The sequence below is a fragment of the Mauremys reevesii genome, linkage group 4 (assembly GCF_016161935.1).
Source record: "Mauremys reevesii isolate NIE-2019 linkage group 4, ASM1616193v1, whole genome shotgun sequence".
NCBI lineage: Eukaryota > Metazoa > Chordata > Testudines > Geoemydidae > Mauremys > Mauremys reevesii.
In genome coordinates, this window is record NC_052626.1 from 24013665 (window position 1) to 24040111 (window position 26447).

At 44.1% G+C, this 26447-nt stretch overlaps 1 protein-coding gene across 7 annotated transcripts in view; it reads right to left on the reverse strand.

Moving 5' to 3' along the window:
• EVL (Enah/Vasp-like) overlaps positions 1-26447 on the reverse strand; it is a 214473-nt gene that overhangs the window by 102844 nt on the left and 85182 nt on the right. Inside the window, exon 1 of one of the 7 annotated variants that reach the window (XM_039536876.1) lies at positions 13098-13257. The exons of the other annotated variants lie outside the window; for them this stretch is intronic. Coding sequence (XP_039392810.1) covers positions 13098-13108 — 11 coding nt within the window. The 5' untranslated portion in view covers positions 13109-13257. Of the gene's footprint in view, positions 1-13097; positions 13258-26447 lie in introns of those variants that run through there. 7 annotated transcript variants of the gene reach the window in all.

Sequence of the window (26447 nt, forward strand, 5' to 3'; positions counted from 1 at the left end):
TCTTTTAAAAATATAAGTGAAATTGTTATGGTTTATGTCCAGCATAAGGCCCCGCGAGCCCTGGCCCAGCGGCGGTCCGGGTCTTCGGTGGCATTTCAGCGGGGGGGGGGGGCCTTCAGTGCAGCCAAAGACGCGGAGCGACTGAAGGGCCCCCGCTGCCGAAATGCCGCCAAAGATCCAGACCGCCGCTGGGTGAGTATAAGCGCCGCAGCTCCCCGCTTAGCTCCAGGCCCCCTGAATCCTCTGGGTGGTCCTGGTTTAGGGTGGAGGGATGGTCAAGCATTTTCAAGTAGCCAATGAAAAGTGGTAACACTTAAAGAGCTGTCTCATTAATCTTTAAAAAACCAAGCAAAGAAACAAACAATAACCAGAAAAAACTCCTATCTTCTCTTGTGCCATCAAGGTAGGAAGAGAGAGATTCATTGTTGTCATTTCTACCTGTGGGATATGCTCAGACGTGATGCTGATAAGTATGATAAATAGTCAGACAGTGTCAGACAGCATGCCCTATGTTGGCAGACAATCCATTAATTATCCTAAAGCTAAGAAATCCAGAATAATAGGCTATTATTACTTCAGAGCATGAAAATCGGTAGGTTGCGTTACTGGAGCATATAGGAGAAGTAGCTTGTACAGTCTGAAATATTAATACTAGTATTCTTTATGTATGTACTTTAGGTCTTATAAGGGATATGCCCATGTCCATCCACCTGTTGTTGTCTTGTTATATGGGACAGGGAATGGTTTTTCATTATAGTACAATGGGGCCGAAATCCTTTAGGGCCTTTAAGAACAACAATAACTTGGACAAACCTCTTGGCAGAGTAATCATAAAACATGAATTGTTTGAAAGGTTTTTCTGAAAAGCCCAATTCAACTTCTGATGTTTATAGGAGAGGATAGTTCATGCTACAAAATGGAGCTCATGGTCCTGTCCCCTTCTCCCCCCACTTTCTCATTATAATGCATATGTTTGCTTATAAAAAAAACCCAAAAAACAGCTGTTTGATTAACTACAGGCCAAACTAAGACAGGGCTGAGTACCTGCTGATCATAAGCGACTATCCCTAGAGTCAGTGAAAGTTTAGGACATCAAGAACAGGCTGCAGAGTGAAGTACATCTGCTTTCAGCAGCCAAATGCTGTGTCCTCCATGATGTCTGTTGCACATCTGCACCCTTATTCATATTGATGAGAGCTGATCAGAGAAATTTTGACCAAACCATATTTCATCCAAATTAAAATGCTTTGCAAAATCAAGTCTATTTTACTGGAATTTCCTTTTGGAAGAAAACCAGGGAAAAAAGTTCGGACAATACTGAAAGGTCCTGTTTTGATATTTTCAGATTGAAATGTTTTATTTCTTTTGAATGAGTTTTCATTTTGAAATTTTGTACTATAATAATATATACTATCATATAATAAATGCAACATTTTAAGAAGTCAAAATCAAAACAAAACATCGTGCTCAATGAAAAATGATTTTTTTTAAATTTTCCTTCACAAAGAATTTATCAATTTTTGGTTTTCATTCTGATTTGGAATGAAGCTAAATTTCAAAATTGCAAAATGCGTCATGAACTGGAACTCCTGCCCTCCATACAGCTCTAATATTGACATTGTGTGACTAAACAAAACCCCAAAATGTTGCACTATTCTTTTTAAAGGTGGGCAGGTACATTACAGCAGCGTTTCCCAAGTCAGTTTTAGTAGCTGAGGCATTTTAATTAACTCTCCGATAGTACAAAATATCAGGCACAATTCCTGCTTCCCCCGAAGTCAATGGGAGTTTTTAACCATTAACTTCAATAGGAACAGAATCAGGTCCATTACTTGCCTCCAATGAAATAAAAGCAACATAAAAGAAGAGACACAATGCAAGGAAAATCACTCTTTGCAAAGTCCTTCCATCACTTGCAAACCTTATGGTCCCTCCCAGGACCTGATTCTAGCCTACAACCCCATCACCTTAAACTAAGGAGCCTAAATTCTATTTTCTCACTTTACCTCTGCGGCTGCTATAGTAACTTCCCACCAAACGTGTCATAAAGTGTCCGATCCAATGCCCATTGAAATCAAGGGGAGTCTTTCTACTGATCTCAGTGGGAATTGGAATGGGTTATTACACTGTTTTATATCTAAACCAGATAATGATATGAGCTACCAGGGAAGTTTCCCCAGCTATTTTTCTGGGCCATAAATCGCTGTTAATGCTGTGAGGCAGGGGAGTGCACTGCAGGCATACGGTAACACTTTATATCATATGACTATGAATAGCCTACGTTCTCTCTCTCTCTCAGAACAGTATGGATCATATCAGCATTTGTATTTAGTCATGGTTTAACAACCACAACTTTGAAATTTATACATAAATGTCCTGATGCATCTAAAAAAAAAGATTATTGAGACTAGAGATATTTTGTAGCAGATCCATTACGCTATTTCATTGCACATAACACTCAAAATGTAATTACGGTCATTTCTATATTGATTTTTTAATTATATTACATTGCATCAACATGCAAGGTGTCCGACTCCACTGTTGCCAGCCTGGATTTCCATTATAGTCAAGTGAACATGAGGAGGCTAAAAACATGGGCCTAATTTAGTGTTGCCAACTAATTGCACAAAACCAAAACACCCTGGCACTGTCCCACCCTGCCCTGAGGCCCCAGCTCTTCCCCATCCCTTCTCTGATGCCACACCCCCACTCACTCCAGCCCCCCTCCCTCCCACCCTCACTGGGTGGGGGTGCAGGGTTTGGGGTACAGGAGGGGGCTCCGGACTGGGGGGGCCAAGGGGTTTGGAGAGCAGGCTCAGGGCTGGGGGTTCGGGTGCGGGAAGAGGTTTGGGGTGTGGGATCCAGGAGTTTGGGTGCGGGAGAGGGGTTCCGACCTGGGGCAGGGGGTTGAGGTGCAGGAGGGGGTTCAGGGTGTGGGCTCCACCCAGGCGACAGTTACCTTAGGCGGCTCCTGGTCAGCGGTGCAGCGGGGCTAAAACAGGCTTCCTGCATGCCCTGGCTCTGCACTGCTCCCGGAAGAGGCCGCCATGTCCAGCCCCTAGGCAGAGGCACGGCCACGCAGCTCTGCATTGTGCGCGCTGCCCGTGCCCGCAGGTGCTGCCCCCACAGTTCCCGTTGGCCACGGTTTCTGGCCAATGGGAGCTGTGGAGCCGGTGCTGGGACAGCTTGTGGTGCTTCTCTGATCACCCTGTGCCTAGAGACCGCAGGGACATGCCAGCTGCTTCAAGGACCTGTGTAGAGCCAGGGCAGGCAGGGAGCCTGCCTTAGCCCCGCTGTGCTGCTGACCAGACTTAACAGCCCAGTCAGTGGTGCTGACTGGAGCTGCCAGGACCCCTTTTCGATCGGGTTCCAGTCGAAAACCAGACACCTGTCAACCCTAGCCTCATTACAAAGCAGTACATGCTTAAGAGACCACCGACTTTTACACCACAGTGACAGCAAATTCAATACGTTACCACACATCATGTCCTGACTAGTTTTGTACAGTTGTGTGATTAACCCAATAAAAATGGCCAATTCCTGTTCTCAATTTTCTTCTTCCCTTCTTAGAGCTCTCACACACATTTTAAGGCTTCCCATACACTGGGATATAATTTTGGACCAGACTAGAGACATCCTATTAAAATGGTCTTTTCCCACTGAGATGCCGGTTTGAACCCGAATGGTAATATCCATAGTTAGCCATTCCTAAACTATTTCCTTCCAAGTGCAGTATGCCTCTGACATGACAGGACTACTAACTTACTTAAAAGTTAAAGCAAATGCATTCATCTGCATAGCAGATGCTAATAGACCCCACTGTGTATAAAGCAGCATGGCCATTCATTGATCTATCTACTTAGATTCTTCAGTGATGTCCACCATTGAGGTCTCTGAGTCTCACAGTCTTCTTGATCTACTGCACAGCAGCTTTTCTCCCTCCGCTGGAATTTACCTGCCTACTTGTCAACACTTTTTATTTATTTATTTGCAAGTGAAATGATAAATCTGATGAACGGCAGTAAATTCCACATTTATTTACAAAAAAATTGGTCACTCTCTCTACATTTATGGCTATGTCCGATAGCGTTTGTCACTAAAAACACCCTCCTTTTTGTTAAAAAAAGTATTTTCATGTGAGTCATTTCTTTTTGTTGTAATGTTAGAACCATATTTATGACGACGTATCAGGCTTTCCTGTCTGGTGGTTGACTGCTCTAGTTAGCTTAACAAAGAGAAGGTTATGGGGTGACTTTGTTACAGTTTGTAAGTATCTATGTGGGGAACATAGATAATGGGCTCTTCAATCTAGCAGAGAAAGATGTAATGTGAAACAATGGTTGGAAGTTGAAGTTAGAAAAATTCAGACTGGCAATAAAGTGTACATTTTTTTGACAGTGAGGGTAATTAACCATTGGAACAATTTACCGAAGATCATGATGGATTCTCCATCACTGACAATTTTTATATCAAATTTGAATGTTTTTCTAAAATATCTGCTCTAGGAATAATTTTGGGGAAGTTCTATGGCCTGTGTTATACAGGAAGTCAGACTAGATGATCACAATAGTTCCTTCTAGCCTTGAAATCTATGAATCAATGAGTTAAGATATAATTTCTCCCTGGATGGTTTGGCTTCCCTGAAAACTGACACATGCAGTCTGGAACATTCAAAGATAAATGCTCATTTACCAGCATTGTTAGCATCTTACCTACTGTAGGATATGTGATAGGTTTCCAGGGTTGCTGTGGAAGACGAAGGAGTTGTTCTTGAAGGTCCTGATCCTGTTAGGTGCTAACAGCCCTCTACTGCCAGTGATATCAAAGGATACAGAGCACCTTTGATGAGGTGCTGGTCCACAGAGAAGCCTTTGGAATGGGTCTGAGCTAACCTTCCATACAGGAGTGGGGATATGCAGACATGGAGGAGACCCTCCATGCATGGATCTCATTAATGTACTTATTATTAGAGGGCTAGATTTTGATATCTTTACTCACATATAGCAGCTTCTTACTACACAAGAAATACTGACTTCAACTGGGTTATTTGTTCACTAAGGTTCTATATTTCACAGTTAAGGGCACCAAAAGTTAATTCAATAAAATCTGCCAAGGACATTGCAGGAAACTGCCATATCTGTCACACTATTCAGCATGAGTAAGGGTATCAGAATGTGGCCTAAATTTATTTAAAATCTGAGTACCTTTGTGTAAGAAAAGCAACCTTGAAATATATTTGCAAAGCTACTTTAGAAAATATATCTCAGACATATATTTATTTTCAACATATTTAAAGTATTGTACCATAGTAAAGAACAAGAGAATTTTAGATCATTCAAAGCGTGTAGCTGGGGCAGTCATAAAATTGTTTAAATGGCATGATTGTTTGTTTGAGATGTAACATTAATGAAACCCACTAGACAGATTTTATTGATGTCCTGGCTTTAATTGTTAATTTGCATTCTGGCTATTGTAGAATTACCCTCCATAATATAAAAAAATGCAATAATTCAGAAAACATTTATGGTAGCATGAATGCATGTGAAATATGTTGCTCTTTTTAATGCAAGCTGAAAAATAAAATGTTCTGTTGATTCACAGGGAAGAGCTTGTGAAGGCAAATGAGTTTTTCTGCTATATACACAATCCTTTAGGGAGAAGTCATCCCACTGTATTTTGTGTAGCTCTTCCGTACAGTTGTAGTAGGGGTGCTGTGGTTTTTTTTTTTAAATGAAGACCCATAATTTACTATGAACTGAGTGGAGACAATCAAATGCATTTCTCTGAAGGCCCATGGCTGGATATAAACACTTCCTTCTGAGAAAAGTAGAGAAGTATTTTACTGTAATGGTCTAAAACCCTGGCCTAGTTCGATGTCATGAATTAGGGCTTGTGGAACCAACTAGCTCAACCTACCTAGTGAGGAACAGAGGACAGAGAGCTGAATGAGAGTTGGCTTGCAGCAGAATCACCTGATTGGCCAGGCCACCCAATTGGCTGGAAGAACCAAGAGGCATGCTCTTAAGTCCAGCAGCGGTATTAGGCCAATGGCACTCAAAGTATTCACCCCAGTTCCATTAGCTCCTTTGCCTGCTTGTTCCCAGGCTCACTCCAGCCCTGCTCCTGCCTTGTTCCAGCCCCACTCTTGTCCTGGACCCAGTCTTTCCCCTGCTTTGCCACACTCCAGATAACCTGGCTTTAAACCTTATCTCTGACTTCAGCCCTGACCCTTGGCTCTGGCATCTGACCTGTGACTCCAACTCTGACCCTGGACTCCAATTCCTGACTGCCGACTCTTGATCCAATCACTAGGCCCGATTCCCCACGTTCCAGTCAATGACACTTAAGTGAGAACGTTTGCACAAAAAGTGATTGAATTAACAGCACAGAGAAGCTAAGTTCCCACTGGATTACTAGCTCAACTATCAGCGGCATGAGAGCTGCAACCCCAACCTCCTCTTAGGCCAGCTAGCTCGAGTTTAAAGCACCACCTAACTTGAAGTAGAAAACTGTGAAAGGAAGTCAGGTAGGGTAAGCGTCTTTGTTGGATGGAAATAAGGGAAAACCACAGGAAAAATTAGAGACAATGCTTTATTGTAAAGGGACATTTTAGGCAAACACCACTTCCCTTGGCACATCATGTATTTTTCTCTTAAGTGTATATTTCTACTGCCCTCAGATATACAGTGGAATTATTATAACCTTCTATTTAATGTTTAACATGGTACTTACTATCGGTTTTAATACATTTCAACAACTCTTAAAATAAGGGATGGGTGGTCACCCTAAGGGACAAATCAAAGAAATAAGGGATGATCTCTTAAAATAAGGGATGAGTGGTCACCCGAGAGTCAAGTTAGAGGCAACACTTAATTTACCTTGAGTTAATACTGCAGTGAAGACGAGCCCTTTGACCGTAAGCTCTTCAGTGTAGAGACTGTCTCTTGTTCTATGTTTGTAAGGTGTCTAGCACAATGGAGCCCTGTTCTTGGTTGGCGCCTAGAGACTCCCATAAGAAAGATGACTAATAATCACAACCCATGTCTCTTGACTTCCAGTTCAGTGCCCTATCTAATGGCCCATATCCTCTATAGCAGCAGTTAGAACGACCTTCATTGTAAAGGTTACCAAAGATAATGTAAGCCATACTAGAGCTGTGACGAAAGAGAATGTAAAATGCTTATGTGGAGAACGAGGGAGATATCTGTATTATTTTTTATGACCATCAGTTGCACTTCAATTTACCTGTTTGATATTTTCCTGCACGACTGCATGGAACTAAAAGAGGCTGTTGGAGGGAAACAAAGAGGAAATGAAATTATGAGAGAGAGAGAAGGTATTTTAAGGGAACACTAAGGGAGCTACAAAATGGGAAATGCCCATCTGCTGGGCTCCAGCTAGGATAGCAGGTTTACCTTTCCCAGGCTGGAACCTAAGATCAAAGGAACACTAAACCATTAAAGACACCAGCATAGAGAGAAAGGGAGGCGAGTAGGCAGCAGATGCTGGAGCTGCATCTTTCTCGGAGACAATGAGAGAATGCTGCAGGGGCTGTCTGTCTCCCCAAGATCAGAAGTAGGACTGTGTGGAACTTACCCGGAGCTTGCAAGCAAATAATACAGTTAGGTAAGACCAGGTGGACAGGCCTTCTGTTGTTTTAGCCCCTTTCTCTGCTTGCTGTGTTCCTTTGGGTTAATAAATAATCCTTTGTTTTGAAGAAGCTGTTTTGAGTCTCTTTAATCAGCAACTGCTCAGAGGCTCTCAGGTACCAAACCCAGTTGGGCCTGTCATGCTACACAGGGGAGCTGCAGCCCAGAGATCCAGTCTAAGAACACTGGGGCCAGGACATTGGGGCCAGGAGGCATGCACTTGAGAGGGCAGCTCACCCTGTACCCATGACAGCTTATTATAGCCTTTATTGGGCCATGGAACTCACTCCCACAAATGATTACAGTGACCATGGAACTAACCAATTTCAGAACTAAAGGCTGCATCCTGCAGAGTGTTGAGCACTCCGACCCCAATCCAGCAAAGTACTGGAGCATGTGAGTAGTACCACTGAAGCCCATACTGGCTCTCAGACTTACACAAAACTCTGCTTCCCTGGAGCAGCTCCTCAGCTCGTGTAAACAGCCAGAGCTCCACTAACCTGGTATTTCACAAAAGCTAAGAATGTGTCTCACTTTTTAAAATGAGGATGCTAATAATCACTGAGTTATCTTCATTAACTATGGTGTTTTTGTAAAGTTCTTAGAAGTTGCAAACTGATAGTTTTCCTAAACTTTGTTTTCGTTTTGTTTATCAAAACTTGGTTTGTACTATTTTTCTTCCCACCAGCCTGATCATTATTATTGATGTCAGAAGTTATTTGGTTGTTCTACCTTGCAACAAATCCACTTCACAATGAAAAATTACAAAAAAAACCCCTATAATATGTTTTTAACATATTGCACTTTTTACAGGAAGTCACATTTGTGTGGTTAAACCTACTCTGCAAGTAACATGAATTATATCAGCATGTGAACCTAGCTAACATTACCTTTAAAAAAAACCTATGTAAATAAGAAATTGGATATAACGAGAAGTACGGTTAGTGTGATATACGAACATTAACCTCAAAGGTTAACAAGACACAAGGTACAGACCACATTCCTGCAGCAGCCGGGGTCAGCTGCAAACTCTAATGGACTACTCTGCTAAACAGAATTATTTCAATTATTTTCATCACACCAAATGAAGTAATGATTAGGGTGGGTAAAAAATGTTTTTTTTTAAATAGATATAATTATTTAAAGAAATGTCTATTTATTGAATGGCACAATATTTGCAGTTTCTGTCCAACTAACTTATTAAAATTGAGCTTAAAAATACCAGTGCTCTACAAACTTCAAGGCAAAAAAGCATTCAGTCAAATTACTACAAGCAAAACACCTCCCATATCTGGCATCTTAGCATTTGTTGCAGATATGACTAGGTCGCTAATTTTCTCCTGCCATAGAATCTACCACTTCTACTTCCCATCCAAAGTCAGCATCACGTGTAGAGGATCCTCCAGCACAGGGAAGGGCAAAGAACAGCCCGCAGGCCGGATCTGGCCCATCAGGGCTTTCAATCCGGCCCGCGGGATGTGGCACAATGGGGCTAGGGCTAGGGCAGGCTCCCTGCCTGCCCTGGCCCCGTGCGGCTCCCAGAAGCGGCCGGCACCATGTTCCTGCGGCCCCTGGGGGAGCAGGGGTAGAGGGCTCCATGGGCTGCCCTCTCCTGCAGACACCGCCCCCACAACTCCCACTGGGCGGGAATGGGGAACTGCAGCCAATGGGAACTTCGGGGGTGGTACCCGCAGGCGAGGGCAGCGCACGACGGAGCTGCCTGTCCCACCCCACCGCACCCCCAGGAGCCACTGCCGGACATGCTGGCCACTTCCGGGAGCTGCAGGCAACCAGGGCAGGCAGGGAGCCCTCATTAGCCCCACTGCACACCGCTGCCACCCCAGAGCTGCTCGAGGTAAGTGACGCTGCGCCGGAGCCCACAACCCGGATGTCTCCTGCACCCCACACCCTATCCCCCTGCCCTGATCCCTCTCTGGCACCCCAACCCTTTACCCTGAGCCCCTTCCTGCATACTGCACCCCCCTCCCACACCCCAACCCTCTGCCCTACATTCATGGCCCTGCATACAATTTCCCCACCCAGATGTGGCTCTCAGGCCAAAAAGTTTGCCATCCCATCTCTACCAGATACCAAGCGAGGCAGGACTCTGCTCCTGCATTAGAACAGCAGTGGGAACAAGTGGAAAACTCCCTTGATCAAAACTGTTGTGAAGGTTGAGGGCATTTAGCCACCGGCCCAAGTAAGCAGGAGGCATGGTCCCTCATTCCCCTCTATGACCCAATGCACAGAATGATCTGCTCAGGTCACACCACCTTTTATGCTCCCTTCTCTAATGCACTCTGAAGTCTGGTGCACAGGGGGCAAGCTATGCACCAGCCTGCTTTCCACTTCCTTTGATCTGCACTGAGGGACTGTAATTGTGGCTGGCCCTTGGATGAGCTGTCGAAGGGGGAAGATCCATCCACACTGTGCACCTACATATAGCCATTCACAGCCTGGCCCTTAAATTGCTTCTTTGTTAAAACTCCCATGTCGCTATAAAATATCTTAAATCCAAAGATAGCAATAACAAAAATTACAATAATCCTGCTCAGTGGCTCTCAAACTTTTGTACTGGTGACTCCTTTCACATAGCAAGCCTCTAAGTGCAACCCCCGCAAATAAATTAAAAACACTTTTTAATATATTTAACACCAATTATAAATGCTGGAGGAAAAGTGGGCTTGGGGTAAGGGCTGACAGTTCATGACCCCCCGCCCCCATGTAATAACCTCACGACCCCTGAGGGGTCTCGAGACCCAGTTTGAGAACCCCCAACTACATATATACAGGGGTGAGCTGGAGCTGGTTCGCACCAACCGGTTGTTAAATTTTGAAGTGGTTTTAGAACCGCTTGTTAACTGGCTTCCCTGCGAGGGAAGCTTTGATGGGCTCCGGCTGGGAAGCGTGTAATTCCTCCTCCCGGCCGCCGGGGGCGCTGCGCTGCAGGAGCCATGTGGGCTGCCTCCTGGCCCTGTTGCTGCTGCTGCCCCTCGGACCTCTGGCCCTGGAGCTCCCCAGCAGCTCTGCTGGGCACTAACCCTGCACACCTGCTTCAACGAGGGGGGCAGGGAGCAGCTGGGACCCACACAAGTGCACACCTGAGGGTGACCAGATAGCAAGTGTGAAAAATCGGGACGGGGGTGGGAGGTAATAGGAGCCTATATAAGAAAAAGACCCAAAAATCAAGACTGTCCCTATAAAATCGGGACATCTGGTCACCCTAGCACACCCCCAGGGAGTGGCGGGGACCCACACATGTGAAACGGAGCTCATTTCTAGTTCAGGCCCATCTTTTTAAAAAAGAACTTTAGGTAGGGTTAACATACATCTGTATTTTCCTGGAGATGTCAGGCTTTTTGGTTCTTAAATCGCCATCCGGGCGGAATTTTTAAAATTTAAAAATTCCTCCTGGGAAAATACGGATATATAGTAACCCTATTGGTACAAAAAATACATACTGTGGCACATCACTTAAATCAGAACTTTTTATAGGGAACCGGTTGTTAAGATTTTAGCAGCTCATCACTGCATATATATAGCATCTTTCATCCATACATCTCAAAAAGGCTTGATGTTGTTAATGAATTAAGCCTCAGAACAAGCCTGTCAGATAAGAAAGTAGTTTACAGAGAGGCTTTGTGTGAATAACAAGCTCGAGGCCAACTACAATGTGTCTGTTATAAAAGAACAGGGTTCAGAAGTTGCTCTTTACGCTGATGGTGTTCCTCTTAATCGAGTTCTCCTTTCTGAGCTTATTAAAACACTGTATTGAGCAATGTGTGAAGACATCCATCCCAGACTTGCGAGCTGGAAACCAAAGAGACAAGTCATAGAGAATCCAGGTTTTACTCTGAGAGTCCAGTCCTGGTAGGCCAGGGCTCTGGGGGCTTAGTCACTTCTGTGTGAAAATTCATGGAATGCAGACACGCTCAATAAGGCTCACAGTTATTTACCTCACTGTCATGTCTCAGTGCTTTGATGCAGCAAGTTACAAGTAACCTGGGATGCAAGCATAACATATGTAAAGAGACACCACAGAGTAACAGATGATTCATAGAGGTCTGATTGTAATCTCCTACCAATTCTATGCTGCTGTACCACTGATGCGAATGAATAGAGAATTCTGATTTGTTAGTGTCTGGTACCCACATATAAATGGCATATGAGCTGCGAGTCAGTAGCGAATCAGATCAGGGCTGATGGAGTTGCTCTGTATTTACACCAATGAAATTGGGAGCAGAATCTGGCCCCAGCACTTAGTTTATACTGCTAAGATTATGGGTAGTAGCTGGTGGATTCGTTTCAACTCTTCTGTTTCCTGTTCTGATACATTCTTGCAAAATAGAACAATTAACTTAAGGAAAAAAGGGTTTCAAGGCAAACTCCACTTGGGAGCACATCAACTCAGCATCTGAAAAAACTATAAACAGCTGCTGAACAAAAGGCATCTCATACTCAGCAATTTAGTCATTAAAAAAAATCATTCCTGTCAGATAGTCAGATACATAGGAACATGCCATACTCCAGGGCGGATGCTTTCCCTTGACTTTCAAGCTATTTAAGCAATGTATGCATACCTCCACCTTCTCCAGCACTCCACTGATCCATTAACTTTTTAACCCACTCACTGTTTCTTCCTGCAATAAAGCGTGGTACTTTATAGCGTCCCACAAGCCATCTTGCAACCAACCTCCACTACACACACCAAGTTCTTAGAAGTAACTATCAGGATGGTAAGTGTAGGAAAAAAATGACACAGACTTGATTAGTCTATTACATATACTGAGATATAAAATTGTAATGAAGTATCCTTACAAGATCAGGCCATTGCTAATGTAAACTACTTCCCTTTTTATAGAAATAAGAACAAGAAGTAACTAATTTTGGAAAATACTGAAACATACACAATCAGAAACTACACTGTGAACGGAAAATGCAAATTTTAAGACACCAGCTAATGCTTTCAAAACACTCTCAAGCCACTGGAGTGTGTTTGAGTAGAACAACATTTTAAACAAAGGTTTTCAAAAATTCAAACATATGCAAATTACAAACACGACACTATCAATCAGGACACAGACACATGCATAACTGTACACAACACAACAAACTACATAAGGCCTCAATCCTTCAGTGGGATCCACACAGGTGAGTTCTTATTCCCCGTTCAGTTCTCAATGGGACAAATGAATCTCTGATAACTCCACTGAAATCATTTGACTTGCACCAGAGATTAATTCGCCCCAGTGAATCAAGTTCAGCATTGGAAGCCAGAATCAGAGCAATCTATTATTGCCACACAAATCTAATTATCTTTTCATAACTGAAACACAAACCTTCTGAAAATAACAGTTTAAATAGGCCACGCTATTCTTTATATTACACCACATGAGTTTTGTTCAACAAAGTCATTATATATTCACAGTAGAGTCCCCAGGTACTTACCAGCTTGCCATTGAGGAAAGGATTTAGCAGAAGATTCAGAAACAATGTATTATCAGTCTGTCACATGTAATTTGTGCTAAATCAGGTATTCTGTTTCTCCAATTTATAGAGCGGAACAAAAACTAAGCAGTAATTCAGTTTGAGAGTGTACGCATAAAGCCTTATAACCAAACAGGAAAACGGAAGTTTTACCAAAAGAGAGAGCAGGAAATAACACTAGGTTTAAAAAAAAAAAAAAAAAATTTGTTCAGTATAAAAAGATGAAAAGAAAGAATAGTCCAAGACCAAGAATATGGATTAAGATTAGATCAACTGCCATTGTTTTCCCCACTGGTAAAGTTGATATTAAAAGCATTTAATTAGTTTTTCATGTCATGGGTTAAATGACCAAAAAAAAAAATCCAACAGATTTTCTATCACTTGTGCAACACAGTCAGTGTACTTCATCCTGTACAAACCACAGAGACCTTGTCTATATTGAGGGCTCTCTCTAATTTCAGCAGCTAGCACAGGGGTTCTCAAACTGGGGGTCGCAACCCCTCAGGGGGTCGCAAGGTGTCAGCCTCCACCCCAAACCCCACTTTGCCTCCAACATTTATAATGGTGTTAAATGTATTTTAAAAAGTGTTTTTAATTTGTAAGGGGGGGTTGCACTCAGAGGCTTGCTATGTGAAAGGGGTCACCAGAACAATAGTTTGAGAACCACTGAGCAACTGTATCAGTGCAAACCCTCAGTGCAGGCAAGGAAAGTCACCATTTGTATTGGTGCAGCTTATCTGCTCAAAAGAGTTTATACTCAATGCACTCCATACTCATGCTGAATAGTACTTATTCAGTTCTGAGTGGGTAACCTGGAGTGGTATAAGCTGCCCTAGGGACCAGGCAGGCCCCCAGCCAGGCAGGACCGGCACTACTGTTTTTGCCGCCTCAAGCAGCGCGCTGAATTGCCGCCACGGACGGCGGGGGCAGTCCGTGTGCCATTAGGGCAGCATGCGCATTTCTGCGGCAGTGGCAATTCGGTGGCAGCTTCTGTCTTCAGTCGGAAGACAGAAGCTGCGCCGCCGTGGACAGCTGAACGTAGAAGCGGTCACCGAATTGCTGCCGCCACGGAAACGCGCATGCCGCCCTAACAGTACACGGACTGCCCCCGCCGTCCGCGGCACCAATTCGGCGCACTGCTTAGGGGCAAAAACACACAGACTGCCGCCCCTTGCAGATTGCCGCCCCAAGCACCTGATTGGAATGCTGCTGCCTGGAGCCGGCCCTGCAGCCAGGTCAGAATTTGGAGAGGGAAAAGTTGGGAGTCAGCCACCTCTTTCTTTTTCCTGCCTGTGCTACACAGCCAGTGCTAAGCCTTCTGCAACATGCAGCAGAGAATCTGGCCTGATGTAAATAGTCTTCCAGGTTACAAGTCCTGAAGGTTACAAAAAATAAAACTGAAGTGCGAGTGTCAAGAGCAAGGAAACAAAGGTGCTTCTAGATGATAATAGAGAGCTATTGTATGACATTTTTATTTTATTTGAATTTATTTTGTCTTTTTTTTTTCCCAATATCACAGAACTGATTTTAAAAAACTGTTGAAGTCGCCCATATTGTGATTGCAGAAAAACATCACAGGATGTGTGCGTGGGATTCTTAGCAATCACTATGTGATAACAAAATTTCACCAAAACTACGTGATGGATCGGGTAGGCAAGGGCCACATCGGGGAATAGAAATTGTATGGCAGGCTATGAATGCTCACAAAATTGGGGTTGGGGTGCGGGAGGGGTTGCGGGCTCTGGGGATGAGGAGTTTGGGGTGCTCTGGGCTGGGACCGAGGGGTTGGGAGGGTGGGAGAGGGATCAAGGCTGGGGCAGGGGTGCAGGTTCCGGCTGGGGGTGCGGATGAGGAGTTTGGGGTGCAGGAGGGTGCTCCTGGCTGGGATCAAGGGGTTTGGAGAGCAGGAGGGGGATCAGGGCTGGGGCAGCGGATTGGGGCATGGGGAGTTGCTCAGGGGTGCAGGTTCCAAGCGACGCCTACCTCCAGCGGCTCCCGGAAGCAGTGGCACGTCCCTTCTCCGGCTCCTACGCGGGGGCACAGCCAGGTGGATCTGCACACTGCCCCATCCGCAGGCACTGACCCTGCAGCTCCCACTGGAGCGCGTAGGAGATGAAGCAGGGCCATGCTGGCTTCTGGGAGCCGTGTAACGCAGCCCCGACCCAGCGCCCCGGCCGGAGCGGGGCCAAGCTGCTGGTGCAGCTCGCGAGCCTGCTTAAAACGGCTCTGGCCCATGTGCTGTAGTTTGCCCATCTCCGTGATAGATTCTCAGAGCTATTCCTGCAAGACACAAACAACCCACTGGGTCATATTGCTAATGAATTATTCCCCTGCTCTACACAGCCTCATAAAACAAAACCTTACCTTGCCTACATATTCCCCCTCCTCTGGATAACTCTGGCACTGCGTCAAGCCAACCTTATAAACCATTACTACGAACTGCCCGGCTCCAAAGGGCTTTAAAGCTCGCTGGGAACACAGCAGTCATGCTTGGCATTAGCACTACGGCAGCATGTAACCTCAAGTACAAACAGTACTGGGGAAGGCAGCACTTTGGAGTCTGTGCTAATGAGACTGATCCTAAGAACTCCTATTCCATTCAGCCACCTAAGGTGCGCAAACAAACACATTAACAATTTCACAGCTGGCACAGGAGGGACAGATAGATTTAAACAATGCTCAGTGTAGCAAGAGACTTCATCTACTTAGGCCCTGTCTACACTTGCAAGTTTCTGCACAGTAAAGCAGCTTTCTGCACTGCAACTCCTGAGGTGTACACACTGCAAAGCCACTTGGGGTGCAGAAACTGCACAGCTGTAGCACTGTAAAAAAGCTGCCCCAACAAGAGGCATAGAGCTTTCTGCACTGGGGCTACAGCGCTGTGGTGCCAGCGTAGACACCGTGGTCGATTACAGAGCTGCAACTGGACTCTGAGAGGTGTCCCACAATGCCTGTTCTTGACTCTCTGGATATCGGTTTGAACTCTACTGCCCTGCCCTCAGGTGACCAACCGTCATCCTCACCCCACAAATGCCTTTGAAATTTTGGAAGTCTCCTTCCTGTTTGCTCAGTGACATGTGCAGTGGTCTCAGTGCATCTTTCCAGGTGGCTAGGCCTACTCCATACACCAAGCGATCCCACGCTTGGAGCAATGCCGAGCTGCTGGACCTCATCAGCATTTGGGGAGAGGAGGCTGTGCAGTCCCAGCTGTGCTCCAGCCATAGGAATTATGATACCTACGGACAGATTTCACCATGCATGACAGAAAGGGGCCATGACCAGGACACATTGCAGTGCAGGGTCAAAGTGAAGGAGCTGCAGAACGTTTACCACAAGGTGTGGGAGGCAAACTGTTGTTCTGGTGCTGTGCCCACGAGCTGCCAGTTCTACAAAGAGCTGGACGTGATACTTGGCAGCGACCCCACCTCCACTGCAAAGAGATACTTCGGGGGCTCACGTGCCAGTTGAAAGTGGACTGAGCCAGGAGGAGGAAATCTTGGACGAGAATGTGGAGGGGAAGGGGGACCCAGACGCAGAGGATGACTCGGAGGCCAGAGATGCATGCAGCCAGGAGCTCTTTTCTACCCCAGAGGAGGCCAGCCAGTCACAGCTGTTGGATGTTGGCGAAGCGCAACCAGGAGAGGAAGCCCCTGGTGAGTGGATTTGATTTTGGGAATCACTAAAGCGAGTTCTTGGGGGAAGGAAGGTTGCAGAAAGCAGGCTTGTCTCCCGCCACATGCCTAGTCTGAGTGGCGGAACAGGCTGTTGATTGACTCCCTCACTTCACAGGAATCTGCCTCAGAGATCTCCAGGAAACTCTCCTGGAGATACTGGGCAATCCGCTGCCACAGGTTCTTCAGCAGAGCTGCTTTGTTTTTTGCCCAATTAATGGTAACTTTCCCACGCCACTGTGATGTCACGGGGGCGGGGTGACCATTGCTGCACACAGGTAAGTGGCATAGGGGCCAGGGCGGAAACTGTAGTCTTGGAGAAGACCCTCCCTTGATTCACTGCTGAGGGTCAGCAGCGAGATATCTTAAGAGCCCTGCAAAGCAACATACAATTATGTTAAGCCCACATATTGCATCATCTGCACCAATCACCTCCTACCATTACAAGCACTACACTCCCGAGAATAGCAATAAATATTAGTGGCTTTCAGCTTCAAATTACTGCCTCAATGCATCCTTGATCCTTATGGCCCTGAGCTGCACCCCTCTAATAGCCCTGGTCTCTGGCTATTCAAACTCAGCCTCCAGGCACTGAGCCTCTGCAGTCCAGCCTATGTGAAGCTTTCATCCTTCCCTTCACAAATATTATGGAGTGTACAGCACGCGGCTATAAGCATAGGAATGTTGTCATCAGCCAGGTCCAGCTTCCCTGCAGGCTTCTAAATGTCCAAAAGCAAACACAACAGTCATTCTGCACATGCTCAGCCTGCCACTGAACCCGCTCCTTGCTGCTGTCAGGCTCCATATATGGCTTCATAAGCTTCATAAGCAACGGCATTAAGGGGTAGGCGTGGTCTCCCAGGATCACAATGGGCATTTCTACTTCCCCTATGGTGATCTTCCGGTACAGGAAGAAAGTCCCGGCTTGCAGCTTCCTGAACAGGCCAGTGTTCGGAAAGATGCGTGCATCACGCACCTTTCCGGATCAGCCTGCGTTAATGTCTGTGAAACACCCATCATGATTCACAAGCACCTGGAGAACCAATAATAAATACCCCTTGCAATTAATGTACTCAGTGGCTAGGTGGTCTAGAGCCAGAATTGGAGTATGCATGCCATCTATCGCCCCTCCGCAGTTAGGGAAGCCCATCTGTGCAAAGCCACGCACACTGCCCAGAGTCACAGTCTTTTGGAGCAGAATGTGATTAATGGCCCTGCACACTTCCGTCAACACGAGTCCAACGGTTAACTTTCCCACTCTGAACTGGTTAGCGACCGATCGGTAGCAGTCTGGAGTAGCCAGCTTCCACACTGCAATCGCCACGCACTTCTCCAACGGCAGGGCAGCTCTCATTCTTGCATCCTTGTGCTGCAGGGCTAGGGCGAACTCATTACACAGTCCAATGAATATGGCTTTCCTCATCCGAAAGTTTTGCAGCCACTGCTTGTCATCCCAGACGTGCATGAAGATGTGATCCCACCACTCAGTGCTTGTTTCCTGAGCCCAAAAGCGGTGTTCCACTGTGGTCAGCACCTCCGTGAATGCCACAAGCAATCTCATGTCATAGCTACTTTCCGTGGCGAGACCAATGTTGCACTCCTCTTGCCTTTGTAGTTTAAGGAATAACTCCACTGCCACTCGGGACGTGTTGGTCAGAGCGAGCAGCATATTGGTCAGCAGTTTGGGATCCATTCCTGAAGCGGCAGGGTGCGTGATACACAAACCATTGAAAGATGGCGCCAAATGCAGAAGGAAGCACAGGGATTGCTGGGATGCGAAGCAATGCATCATGGGACACTGGGACAGGACCCAGGATGCCCCATGACCCTCTCTGTCTTCCCACAACTCTTAGCAGCAGAACAGGAAGAGATGCTTTGTGGGATAGCTGCCCAGAGTGCACTGCTCTGAATACTGCTGCAAGTGTGAACACGCTATTGCGCTGGCAGCTGACAATGTGAACACACAACAGCTGTTTCCCTTCAGCGCTCTCTGAGCGGCACTATAACTCTGTCAATGTACACATGCCCTTAGTGTGTAAATGTCTCACTGCAGCAGGTGTTTGTCACCAAGTTCAGGGGGGTAGACTTGCACCACTAGATAGCTCAGTGGTTTGAGCATTGGCCTGCTAAACCCAAGGTTGTGAGTTCAATCCTTGAGGAGGCCACTTAGGGATCTGGGGCAAAAATTGGTCCTGCTAGTGAAGGCAGGGGGCTGGACTCAATGACTTTCAAGGTCCCTTCCAGTTCTAGGAGATTGGTATATCTCCAATTATTTACCTTTTTATTTTATTTTATTTTTAGATTAATATATGAAGAGTGAGGTTTTTATGGCTTTACCTGTGTCTCTAGAAACAGATTATTACACACAATTTTTTGACTGGACTTTCTCCTCCCTGAGCTGATTGGCTGTTTGCTCCAACCTCCTCTGCCCCTTCCTTCACAGTCTCTTCACCTCAGATTCACACCACACCTGTGCTTCCTACCTTCTTGTCCCTTTCCCATCCCGTTTCTTTCCACTTAGTTGATACCCTCTAAGAAAACCCATCCTCCCCCCAAAAATGCTAACATGATGTTGGCTGCCATCACATTGTTCACTCTGCTTGTGTGTTATATCCCTTCCCTCACCCTGTGCCCATCTTTCTATTTAAACTGTAAGCTCTTCAGGGCAGGGATTGCCTACTATTCTGTGTCTGTACAGTGCCTAGCACAATGGGACTGCATTCTTGGTTGGCCCTTAAGCACTGCCATAAGAAAATTTATAAAATATAGCTTACTTTTCACTGTTTATGTTGATTATTTTCTGCATGTCAGTCAATAGGACTATGAAAATAATGTAGCCAGTTTCACGTTTCTTTTCAGTCAATGTCTAATTAGTTTCGTTTTCTGATTCTCATGCAGTATATTAGCACAAGGCTGCAATGTTGGAGTTGTAAACCCTGTAGAGGGATGTTTACATCTCAACAAGATACCTTTTTTACTGACATTTAAAAATAACCCATGACAACATTTCTCTTCATATTAACTTTTTATAAAAACACTTTTCTGAAGACTGAGATTTGGCCATAGCCTGTTGACATTGCCCCTCTGTGTCAAAAGGTTGTAGGCAGAGTGCAGATCACTCTAAACTGAAAATCCTGTTTCTCATAAATTGAAGAAACTTTGTTCAATTTAGGAACAAGTGGATGTTCCTCAAAAGTAAATATAGTTCATACACTGCTCATATCACTGCTATACAATCTGTCACTGCATGAACAGCATTCCACTGTATGTTTTAGGGGCATGGCTTGAAAAATTTGTCTCTAAATAATTATTGACCCAAATCACAAAATAATTGTGCCAAAGTCACCAAAGTGGCTGCGCTGTGCTCAGTACATGTCTGGAGGGGACTGGAGCAAAGGTGGCTCTATGCCACCTTTATATTTCTCTGATCTCATAGGCACAGGTCAGGTCGCAAAACTATTTTAGGCTAGCTGCCAAATGCCTAGGAGGGGAGGGGAAAGAGGCTCAAACTCAGTCCCCACTTAATTTTCCTGCTAAAAATAAGCAGTTTTGACTCTTAATATACACAGTAATTGGGTCCACTGAGTAAGAGAAAGTGCAGTTTTTTCTGACCGTAGCTGCACTTTGAGGGTGTGATTTTCAGAGGTGCTGAGCTAACTTCAACTGGAGTTGTAGGAGTTCAGCTCCTCAAAATACCAGGCCCTGAGTGATTTGCCCAAAGTCGCACAGTAAATCGGTGACAGTGAGTGGAATAAAATCCAATGCTGACTCCAAGTGCCAAGTTAATTTAATCAATCACTACTGTATACATTCCAGCAGGAAAAAAAAAACAATGAGGAGTCCTTGTGGCACCTTAGAGACTAACAAATTTATTTGAGCATAAGCTTTCATGAGCTAAACCCCACTTCATCAGATGCATGGAGTAAAAAATACAGTAAGCAGAATATACAGTATAGCACATGAAAAGATGGGAGTTGCCTTACCAAGTGGGGGGTCAATGCTAACAAGCCAATTCAATTAAGGTGGAAGTGGCCTATTCTCAACAGTTGACAAGAAGGAGTGAATACCAAGGGAGGGAAAATTATTTTTGTAGTGCTAACAAGGCCACTCCCATGTGACCCTGCCACTCCCAATCTTTATTCAGGCCTAATTTGATGGTGTCCAGTTTGCAAATTAATTCCAGTTCTGCAGTTTCTCGTGGGAGTCTGTTTCTGAAGGTTTTTTGTTGAAGAATTGCCACTTTTAAGTCTGTTATTGAGTGTCCATGGAGGCTGAAGTGTTCTCCTACTGGTTTTTGAATGTTACAATTCTTGATGTCTGATTTGTGTCCATTTATTCTTTTGTGTAGAGACTGTCTGGTTTAGCCAATGTACATGCCAGCAATACTCCTCTGCCATGTATTTGGATGGGTCACTACAAAAAACTAATTTTCCCTCTGCTGATACTCCCACCTTCTTGTCAACGGTTGGAAATGGGCCACCTTGATTGCACTGGCCTCGCTAGCACTACAAAAGTAGTTTTCCCTCCCTTGGTATTCACTCCTTCTTGTCAACTGTTAAGAATAGGTCACTTCCACCTTAATTAAATTGGCTCGTTAGCACTGACCCCCCACTTAGTAAGACAACTCCCATCTTTTCATGTGCTATACTATATATTCTGCTTACTGTATTTTTCACTCCATGCATCTGATGAAGTGGGTTTTAGCCCACGAAAGCTTATGCCCAAATACATTTGTTAGTCTCTAAGGTGCCACAAGGATTCCTTGCTGTTTTTGCTGATACAGACTAACACGGCTACTGCTCTGAAATCTATTCCAGCGGAAGTATCTCTAATCATTCATTTGCACTGCTAAAATGCCTCGATAGATTTGGACTAAAAAGAGAGTACTGTGAAGGAAATATCACCTTAGGACAAAGTACAAATAGGATCTAGGTCTATACGGACCTAACAAGGACTGAACACTAGATTAACATACACCTCTACCCCGATATAATGCTGTCCTTGGGAGCCAAAAAAAATCTCACTGCATTATAGGTGAAACCACGTTATATCGAACTTGCTTTGATCCGTCAGAGCATGCAGCCCCGCCCCTCCGGAGCACTGCTTTACTGCGTTATATCTGAATTCGTGTTATATCGGGTCACATTATATCGGGGTAGAGGTGTATGTCTAAAACAATTGGTTTAGATCTCTGCAAGAGCAGCATTTCTTGCACACAAGAGCCTAGCCTTAGCTGCAATGGTATAAATATCACTGGAACCTTTTTAGCAACACGTCTACTGAACATATTAACTGAGGGATACTATTCTAAGGAGGATGAGGCGCTGTATTTGTGTTTCTTTGAGAGAAAACTGCATCAGCAAGCCACACACAATTTTCAGATGAAACGTATGATATGCTATCAGTTCTAGGAGCTATCGATTGAATCTAGATAGATTACTGGCTCAGCCTCAAAATGATACATCATGTCAAGATATGAAAAACATTTAATTCCTTAAGAATGAAGAGAAGCACTTTAAGATGTCCTGGGTTTGAATGCACAAGACTCTTAAACTCAGTCATCCAAAATAAGCTCGACTATCTATGAGCTATTTAAAAGAAGATAAGCTGAAAATATGCTTTTTCCACAATTAACACAATATTTCAGACCACCTGAATTACTTTTTTATATGTACGTATTTGTTGTTTCCTATTTAGGTTTTATTATTTATCTTAAAAAGAAACCCATTACAATAAGTAAACAGTAAAAGGAAGTATTTGCATAGACTAACGTCTTTCATTTAGGGAGAGCATAATTAATAGGCATGAGAATTCACTGCTAAAACGACACACTAAAACGCTGAAAATCAGTAAGAAAAATTGTATGCACAATATGTGCATGAATGCTGCATAAGGTATGCACAAATATACATATAGATCAGATTTGCAAAACTCATTTCACAGTTGTTAGTCATATATAAATATAAGATCATTTTTTTCCTCATGCTCCCAGATTTGCATCCATTACATGTGCAGATGGGTCAAAAATTCTGTGTCCAATAACCATTAGCCCTGTACGTAAAAAATGCACTACAAGTCTTTCCGGACTCTAGTCTCCCCACATTCCACAGAACCTTCATTTCACTTCAAAGGGAGCTGTAAACATTTTTTTTTAAAATGAGGGTATAATATGATCTACTTGTTTAGTATTAGGAGGTTTCTAAATATTTAATAAGATGCTAATTGATGATGTGACAGAGAAGCTATTGTGCCTACATACCATGCCAGCTCCATATCAGTAGTTGTCAGAGGCTATTAAATTAGGGTGAAATCCTGGTCCCACTGAAGTCAATGGGAATTCCGCCATTGACTTAAACAAGGCCTGGATTTCAACCTTAGTGTGCACCCAAAATAATTACTTAAAAATTAGGCAAACATTTGGCAGATAAAATCACCCCCAATATCTTTCTAATGAGCTGAGTTATGCAGATTTCGAGGTGGTGTACTTGCTCTTCCTCAGACATCCTCCCCCCTCCTCTGCAATCACAGTGTGTCCTTTTCAAGTGAAACCAGAACACTACCACCGATACAATTCATAAGGAGTCTAAGAGGATCAGAAAGCAAGGCAATAGATTGAGTTTTCAATGGATTTCATCACTCGTTGGTATATATAGGAGTGAGGTAGCTGATGATTTGGCCAAAGTTGGAAGACCTGAAGTTCAGGTAAGAATGACAATAGCTGATGATATTGATGCCCTATCATGGAAAATATTAGCTGACATAAATGGTCAACAGATACAAAAATCCTGTGATTAATATCCAAGCATCTCAGAAAAAACACCTACTATTGAGAAAGCAACAAAGAATCCTGTGGCACCTTATAGACTAACAGACGTTCTGCAGCATGAGCTTTCGTGGGTGAATACCCACTTCTTCAGATGCAAGACATACTATTGTGAGAGACTGCAGACAGGGCACTCCACAGGAATGCAAATCAACAGAGATAGCCCATGCTTTTGAATGTAATATTGTAAGGAAAGTGACACTCTTCAGATCTGACACCTTGGCTCAAGCCCTCACAAAGGACTAGATTCATTCTTGAACTTCATGGCCTGGCATGAGTATCAGGGGACAAGACGATAACAACAACATGACGTACGGTTCTGTTGCACAAGTAAGGGCAGGATTGGGAGAGACGGACAAGGTGTCTTCTACACACTCACGAAGCCCAGCTTCCCAGAGACTCCTTATATGCTAGTGTTCGGTGGGGACTTGGAGGCAAAGCCAGCGAAAGGCAAGTGGATCTCTGTCCCTGCGTATTGTCTATCCCTCAACACTAAATGATGGGACAGGCACAATCAGTGCCCAGAGGCTGCAGCAGAAGCCATGGAGAGCTCCTCCATGCAGCATGGGGACAGGACTGCAACCTCTATCATCCTGGAGGAGCTCTGCAGGGAATAGCTGTGCACTGGGAGAGAAACAGGAGCTTCAGTTACAACAGGGGTAAGCAACCTATGGCACACGTGCCAAAGGTAGCGCACAAGCTGATTTTCAGAGGCACTCACACTGCCCGGATCCTGGCCACTGGTCTGGGGGCGGGGCTCTGCATTTTAATTTAATTTTAAAGGAAGCTTCTTAAACCTTTTAAAAACCTTATTTACTTTACATACAATAGTTTAGTTACATATTATATAGACTTATAGAAAGAGACCTTCTAAAAATGTTAAAATGTATTACTGGCACGCGAAACCTTAAATTAGAGTGAATAAATGAAGACTCGGCACACCACTTCTGAAAGGTTGCCGACCCCTGAGTTACAACTAATATATTGTCAGGAAGGATACGTGAAATGATAAATATAATCCGGAGACTATTAGTACCACTTTTAACAAATGTCTGTCGTTTCACACACAAAAATCCCCATTCCTTCCTCCAACTGTACAGCATTATAAGCAAATATGAGGTCAAGTTAAATCATCAGGTGCATTTGCTGTCTGAGGACTATAACCAGCCCTGATGTGAATAACTAGTAGGTGGTCTTTTTCTTCTCTAACCACTTCAACATGGGAACCCACTATACCTCCCCCAAAAAAATTTCTAAACCCAATAAGTAAAGACTCCATTAAAGACCTGGCCCAATGCTGCTCTGCTGTATGTCAAACAGCAAAACTCTCATTGGCCTCACAGCAGGAGCAGGCCTCATCTGCTTTCAAAGAGGCAGCCTATTTTGTTTGATGGTACAAATAGCTTGTATCACCATTAGCAATTTAAGTACTGTATTAGAGATGCTGAATTACAAAGAATTAACTCTGTGGTTGCCTTAAATTCTCCTCAGCCCTTGTATCGCAGCTTATGGGAATGAGCCCAGACCCCACTCTAAGCAGCAATGGAACAAGACATAGACCATAATCTGCCACTTCATGTACAGAATATCTATAATGCCATTTATATTGGCGTCAGCTAATTGCACAACCACAAATCAGCAATTTCATAACAATGGGAGCACCACAATCTAATGGCTGGTTATTTAATATGATACAGAAAATGTTCCCCTTAAAATATGAAAGGACTTGGGATTCTGAGTGTCAAGACATTTTACAGTCCATATAAAACAAACATTACCATTTACATTTTAGCCCGTAGTACAAAGAAAAGGCCCAATCTTGCAATCTCTCGGCTGTCAGAACTGGCATTATAGCTAACAGCGGTTCCAAACATGGAGAGCCTGCAAGTTAAGGAAGAAATATGGAGCTACACAATTTCAACTTAGAAACAACCATGCACTATGGGTCTGATCCAAAACCAACTGAAGTCAACAAAAAGACTCCCTTTCACTTCAATGGGCTTTGGCTCATTTCTAAGGTTTTCCTGCCTTTTCGAATTAGATGTTGAGGACTAAGAAGGTACAGAATATTTTATGTTCAGCTCTGCACTGTCGCTTTTAATTTCTGTAAGAGATTTACTTAATTTTTTCCTGTTAAAACATTTCAGTTAAAAGGTAGACAATGATCTAGGTTTCAAGAGCAGCTATTTATGTTCTGAATGTTGGCTAACACTCATTTCTAATTACAGGAGTGTCCAGAGACATTCTCACATACATTGAACCAAATGTCAATGAACATCTGGTCTACAGCAGTTACCTTCACTTTTACCCTGTACATTTCCTTTTACCTCAGTAAATAAGGTTATCACAAATGGTTTTAACAACTGTAGACAGCAGGCAAGGTGAGCTATATGTGTTATTTCCTTCCTTTTATTTAAAGAGATTCTATCTTTTAAAAATTTTAAAATAGCTAAGAAGGATATTAACTTTACGATCATGAAAAAACAGAGACTAGGAACCTCTTACAGGAAGTTTTATAGTTGCTCATTTTTAGATTTAACTTATTTCCAATGCTACCTAACACCAGAAACAAAACTGCTGAGCAGTGTAACCTATACATCATGTTTTATTTAACGTGCAAGATCCATGTATTGTGGCAAGAGCACCACGACACAGCCTTCTGGATACTAATGGAAATGCTTTTATCATAAGTACTCTAGAAATGCATGGATAAGTGAGGTATAACAGTTATCAAGTGTGAAGACACGATTAGGTCATGTGAAGTAAGGGACATTAGACTGAGATGAAGACATGAGAGAGCTGCTAAGACTCTAGTGA